This window comes from Xenopus laevis, chromosome 7S (assembly GCF_017654675.1).
Source record: "Xenopus laevis strain J_2021 chromosome 7S, Xenopus_laevis_v10.1, whole genome shotgun sequence".
NCBI lineage: Eukaryota > Metazoa > Chordata > Amphibia > Anura > Pipidae > Xenopus > Xenopus laevis.
Genome location: NC_054384.1, coordinates 99,050,559 through 99,057,548, shown reverse-complemented (window position 1 = coordinate 99,057,548; position 6,990 = coordinate 99,050,559). Strand labels below are relative to the sequence as shown.

Here is a 6,990-nt window from a genome sequence, read left to right as displayed (position 1 = left end):
GGTTAATAGTAGGGAAATGTGCTGATCGTGTTTCACGCTGGTGAAATATTCCATGTAAAAAGTAATCTTTGATATAATCACCTCATCTCTTATACCAACAGGAAACCAATGTGTTGGGCTTCAGAGGTCCCCGTAAAATGACTGTTATTATTCCCAGCAAGAATTTGGAGGTGGAGAGAGTGTCCATCCAACCACGGAATGTGAGTATAGTCATTTCACTGTAAGGCCATTGCCGGAAAAATGGCAGCCATTTATATCAGTGAAACCAAAACAAAGCACGCATCACATTTTACAATACATATGCCAATAGTTAGTAACTGTGTTATGCTCATCATTATAATTGTTATCTGTAGTGATGGGCGAAAAAATTCACCTGGCGAAAATTTGCGGCAAATTTCTGTGTATTGAATAAATTCGCGAAACTCCCACGAAAAATTTGTACGCACATTAGAAAAGTTGTTCACATCAAAAGGCGCATCAACACTATTCTACGACCATTAACTTTAATGCCAGAGTCAAAATTTATTCGAATTGACACGGGCCCCAAAATTTGTGTTTCGTAAATTTTTTGCCGTTTTGCGAATTTTGAGAAAAAGGGAGAAATTTGCCCATCACTAGTTATCTGGTTAATACTGTGCATAAGCCAATAGTTTGTAACTCTGTTATGCCCCCAATTGAAATAGAACTCACATAGTCTTATCATGATGTTACCAGTCAACCATTATGCCTGAAGGCCCACGGCACTTGTAGCAATTTGGGAGTTTTGCCTCCAAATACCTTCCATCGTTGCCCATAGGAATTAGCACATTTTCAGACGTAGTTTCAACCAATAGCCTTCCCATAACAAGCCAAGGGCACTCAAATGATCTTGAAGGCAAAACATCTGAAATCAATATAAGCGCCATGTTCATTATGCTAGTCCTCTTGAAACCTGTTAAAGAGTTCCGTTTTAATTCATTCCCACACTGAATTAAGGACCTATAGGCCCTGCATCTAAAAAAAAATGCAATATGCCAGAATAAAGCAGAAAGGTAAGTCCATAAAGCTGGCCAGTAGTCTGGGCAGGCTGCAGGCAAACACTACCCTGTAAATAGGCCAATGATCAGAATATATGGCAGGCAAACAGACTCAGGGACAAAACTGTTAGACCAGAAGAAATTAGGACTCAGGGTTTGACCAAGAAGAAAGTTCAATGATCCTGCAAAGACAAAGAAGAAGGCACGAGTTAATATCCCCTTAACTGTGGCATTGTCTGCAGCTGGACCTGGCAATAATTTAGGACTTAGTTCTCTCTGATGAAGCAGCAGTTGTTTTAAAGGCCTAAAATCTAGTGTTTCTGATATATTCTTTATGCAAAGAATGCTAGGAGTGGAAGGCAGTGAGTAACAGTAGAGGGTTTAGTAGGGCAATTAAATCAGGTAATGACATGGACTGTTTTTCTTGAAAATATTAGGTTTTTAACCTCTAATTGACCGTTTTTTTTAGTTGGATTCCTGGGGAAGGATACTGTAACCCAGGGTCCCCAAGCCTTTTTTTACCCATGAGCCACATTCAAAAATAAAAAGGGTTGGGGAGCAACACAGGCATGCAAAAACTTTCTGGGTGCCAAATAAGTGCTGTGATTGGCTATTTGGTAGCCCCTATTTTGAATGTCAACCTACAGGAGGTTGTGTTTGGCAGCACACCTTGTTTTTATGCAACCAAAACTCTCCATTAATTTCTATGGGATTTTTAAAGGTGTATTTATCAAATGGTGAACTTTCACTTTCAATGTGGAGAGTGGCAGTATTTCACTCTAGCATACTGTGGCGATCTCTTACTTCACCCTTTGATAAATATACCCCTAGATTTCAAAATGGGAACATGGAAAACATTATAGTGTTACACAACAAGCCACCGTCGTGGAACGAGGAGACCCAGTCATTTGTGCTAAACTTTCTTGGTCGTGTTACTCAGGCATCAGTGAAGAAGTTCCAGATTATATCTGCTGAAGATCGTGAGTTGCAGATGGGAAAAGGGCATACATAATGCATCCATGTGTGTATTTGTATCCGCCTCTCCATCTTCGACAGCGAACTTGCATGCGAATAGAGTGAATATATCAGAGCCGGAGGTGATTGATGTGTATAATTTTTATTTAAATTGTGTATAATTGCCATTCTGTTCTTATTCTCTGACTGTGTCAAGCCTTTATTTCATTCATTCCTTTTTTTTTTGGTCAGGGGAAAAAAAATAATTTGCATCCCTCCAATTTATAGATATTTTTAAATATGTTTTAAAAAGGTTAAAAAAAAGACATGAATTTGGACCCTTAATTAATAGTATATTTGGCCTTATTATATCATCTCACTACATATAAAATGAAAGCTAAGAATTCATGAATCTCAGAGTGCAGAATACAGTTAATTATTACTTTTAACATTTTCCAGCAATATTTTACTTTTTACATCTAACCACACCTTCTGGCTATTAGATAAAATGCATTTTACAAGCCCAGGGGCAAAGGGATACTTTTAGTCTGTCTCTACAGCGCTTTGGTATGGCCACAAAATGGGGCATCTGTTCAGCAGGAAAAATCAGCAACGACTTTTTGGTGGCCTTAGAGACATTGCCTGCTCAGGATCACCAGGTGGGTTGACTGAAAGACCATAGGATATTCACAGCTGACTTAAAATTAAAGTAAGATGAACAGTAGAAAATATAGAGAGTCCTTATGTTCCTGTGTCATCAGAGTTCTATATATTATCCTCTGCTCATGGCCTACAAAATTTCACTGTACTTATCCCAGTCTTTGATTGCATGAGCTTAGCAAATCATTGATACACTTGCTAAAGGGAAAGGCAGTCTGGAGCAATAAAAGTTTCATGCAAAGTAGTTCCCTTCATTGTTTATCTGTTTAGTGATTCATATGTTCAGTGTTCCTTGGCCAGGTCAATCAAGGTGGATTGGATGCACAATATATTTAAATAGTTTGGAGCTTGGACTTATGTTTTGAGCTTACTGACCATTAGTATTGCTTTTTCATTTATAGCTTTGGTTGATGGATTTCTGTCTCAGTACCCTGGCATTATGGATTGGTGACACACAACAATGTATCACAGTACAGGCTGACCATACTTGCCCCTTATTGAATTTTGTGAATATGGCACATTTTCTTCTAAAATAACTTGGCACCACAGACTTTTTAGGCAGTTACAGACTGCTCCCAGCCTAAACCTTGGAGACGATGATATTGTGTTTTGCCACTTTGTAATCCTGTCCTCAGAACCAACCTACCAACCCTACTGAGCATCTTCTTGTACATCAAACTACTCATTTCTCTCTGCAGGTTGTGGCTGTGGCAGCAAGAGATCTGAAGCAAGCCCGGGACTTTGCCCAAATCCGTAAAATACCCAAAGCTTATGGATCATATGAGGCGCTTGCTAACGATCCTGATATTGGTAAAGCTTTAGCTTTCAGACTAAGAAAAATACATGAGTAGTGATGGGCGAATTTCTCCCATTTCGTGAAATGGTGAAAAATATTTTTGATGCCTGCGACAATTCTGACACCGATTAAAGTTAATGGGCACATATAATTGTCGCCGGCGACAATTCAGACGCCGGCGACAATTATAGGTGCCCAATAACTTTAATCTGTGTCAGAATTCGCAGCAAATTTGCGACTGCCGAATAAATTCATCCATCACTATGTATGAGGAAAACAGCAAATTTTTATCTTATATTTTTCCAAGTAATGCTTATGAGAGAGGGAGTAATATGGAGTGCATGCATATAGAAAGGTTTCTTTGTGTTTGTAAATACAAATAATAGTCGTTCTTAGACAGTGCATACAATTTTAATGTGCAGTGAATAAAAGGGTCCCATGTACATAATACATGCTAAAATCACAGAATATGTACATTTTTGTATGTTACATTTGGCACCATAGGACCAGCCATGTAAGACTATTATTATTATGTAGTATGGTAATTTTGTATTAAAATCAGTACTGTTGACTTTTCCTTACTACAAGAAATGCTTTCTATAGACCACAGTAGCAAATGTGCGAATTGTATTTTTCCCCAAATATAGTACAGGTATGGGATCCGTTATCCAGAAACCCATTATCCAGAAAACTCTGAATTACGGAATGCCAATCTCTCTCCATTTTATCCAAATAATCCAAAATTTAAAAAATGATTTCCTTTTTCTCTGTAATAGTAAAACAGTACCTTGTACTTGATCCCAACTAATATATAATCAATTCTTATTGGAAGCAAAATCAGTCTATTGGGATTATTTAATATTTACATGCTTTTATAGTCAATTTAAGTATGAAGATCCAAATTATGGAAAGATCTGTTATCCGGAACCCCAGGTCCCGAGAATTCTGGATAACAGGTCCCATACCTGTACAGGGTTTACTAATCTAGGAAACAGATACGTAGTCAGTAAAACAGCTCTGCCCACTACTATTTAATTTAAGGAGTGTCATGTTGGTGGTACATCTGGTACTGCCTATTTCCCTTGTAGATGTAATATATGTTGGGGTCCTGCACACAGTCCATAGGGATGTGGTTCTGATGTTTCTGGAGCACAAGAAAAATGTCTTGTGTGAAAAGCCTCTGGCCATGAACTCAGATGAAGTTAGGGAACTTACTTCAGCTGCAAGAAAAGTACTAGTAATATTACTATATCAGTAGTTACATGTAATTGAATACCATTATTCTGAAAAATAATTTATCAGTGTATCCCCAGCTAAATATTTTGACAAATAGAAATTATTCATCCTTCCGTTGAAAATAATTGGATTTTGTCTGGTCTGAATTGGTCTAAGTAGTTTCAGTGATATTTTGGACAGCTGCTTGGTGCTTTATAACAAGCAGAAGTTGTGCTGAAGCAGTAAAGAAACATTTCCTTCAAAGTTGTAGTTCATAAATGAATACATTTGCTCAATTTGACCAAATTCAACCCTAGACGAGTGGTAAAATGACTGCAACGCTTGTCTTTTTTTTCAGAGATGTACAAAACCGATTGGGTGTTATCTCTTGGGCAACAGTATTGAATTCAGCTGATTACAGCAGTCAGGAAATAAGTCAATAAATGTGATAAAAAATAAACTTTCTGAAAATCTATAGGCATTCATATTTTCATCTGCCCCTTTATTTTATGCCCTTCAATGTATGTGTTGCAGACCCCAACGATTCAATTTATCAGTTCTTCATAATGCATAAAAACAGCAACTGAAGTACCTGTAACTCCCTGCTGCTCAGAGACACTTTTTGTCATTTCCAGATTCCCTCCTGCATGTGGTGCCCAACATCAATAATCGTCAATGGAAAGGAAACCAAATTCCCCCTTCCTCACTCTACAAAGCCAATGCACTTCACTAACAGTACTGGGCTCAGCTATGAAGCGGAACATGTACGGCAGTGTCTCTTGAAAGGTAACTTGAATTTGTGACTTGGACTTAAATTATTGTACAATCATTGCAGAAATTTGTAAAGTTTCTTGTTTCAGGCCTGAAGGAAAGTCCAATAATGAGCCTGAAGGATAGCGAGCTGCTGTCCAACATCATGGATGAAGTTCGCGGGCAACTTGGTGTCAAATTCCATCAGGACAAAAAATTAAATATTTAAAAATATTTCTGCAATGGAGATCAAAATGCAGGGTCACAAATTACTGTCTTCTATGCCACCTACAGTAAATAAACTGTAGCTACAAATCCACTGCAGCTTCACTTTCTGAAATAATCTTCGCTTCTTCTTCATGCCGTTCTCTCTTACTACTTTCTGTAAGGTCAGTGTAATAAAAGGGCAAAGTTAGTGCCAGGTCTGGTAAGATTGTAGCATTCACGGGCACCTGTTTGATTGCAAACATCTGAGTTAATAAACCTGGAACAAATGCAGTGCCCATTACAACCATATTCCACATCTATATTTTTAAACTTCATTGGAAGTTATGTAGTAAGAGGTAGGAACATTGCAACCCATGCAACCTTAATTCAATACACTTTCCCAAAAAGAAACCTATTACTCTAGTCCATGTTCCCAGCTCTACTAATCTGTGCTGCATTACCCAGTGGGTTCATCTCTTTGCTAGAGACTTCACAGTTTCTTACCTTTAAAAACATCAGTCCTACTTCCAACCCTTGTTACCTGTCCTGAATGTGACACTGCTGGATACCTGCAAAAATACTTTTTTTTCCAGAATTCTGCTTGCCTTTACCCTCGCTTGGACTAGAATATGCTTAACCCTTTGTTACCTTTGCTGGACATTGCCTTGATGCCTGGTTTCCAGTCCCAACAGTCCTTGTCTGTTTTTCCTGTTTCAGGTGTTATGCCTGCTTGCCAGTTCTCCAGTACCTACAACAAATGTTTAGGCTGAGGATCAATTCCTTCTGTAGGCCACTAACCCTTACAAAAAATTTGAATACAGATCTGATTTAATTTTTCACTTCCAATTACCTTTTTTAATTCCATTCATTTTTCTCTTTTCCTGAATCCTCCCAATAGGTTGTCCACTATTTTTGATTTTACATTTTTTTTACATACATTCACCTATAGTTGGATTTAAACTTCCATAGGTTTCCAGGTTATATTGCTCCCCAGAGAAAGTTCTACCATGGTTTGTTGGTTTTTATTCCCTGTGTTGGTTAAAATGGCCCATATGTACTAATAAATGAATATACTACTAAATGAGACTCACAATTATTGTTTTCTAGTGATAGTATAGTGATAGTATTCCTATCCCTATTTTATGTATAAAGGGAATATTTGGTCTGTTTTACTATCCAATAGGGCACAAAAAACATATCAAAGCTTAAAATAGATCTTGTTTTTATAAGGGCCAGGTACGATACACCCATCATTCATTACTTACTCAATATCCAGAAGCCAAGTCTTGGCGAACATACTTGCTCCAGCTCCCAGTCCTGTAAGGAAATCTCACTTTCTAGTGATTGCCCATCATGCCTAAAATGCACAGAGAGAGTAAAGATCAGTGGCTT

At 37.8% G+C, this 6,990-nt stretch overlaps 1 protein-coding gene across 1 annotated transcript; it reads left to right on the top strand.

The window, feature by feature from the left end:
- Window positions 1–1,810: 1,810 nt before the first annotated feature.
- LOC108697264 (trans-1,2-dihydrobenzene-1,2-diol dehydrogenase) lies at window positions 1,811–6,552 on the top strand. Its single transcript, XM_041570644.1, has 6 exons — window positions 1,811–2,629; window positions 3,329–3,440; window positions 4,515–4,680; window positions 5,000–5,003; window positions 5,277–5,427; window positions 5,502–6,552. The coding sequence occupies exons 1-6, from the start codon at window positions 2,540–2,542 to the stop codon at window positions 5,618–5,620; spliced, it is 642 nt and encodes a 213-aa protein (XP_041426578.1). The 5' UTR covers window positions 1,811–2,539; the 3' UTR covers window positions 5,621–6,552.
- Window positions 6,553–6,990: the final 438 nt, after the last annotated feature.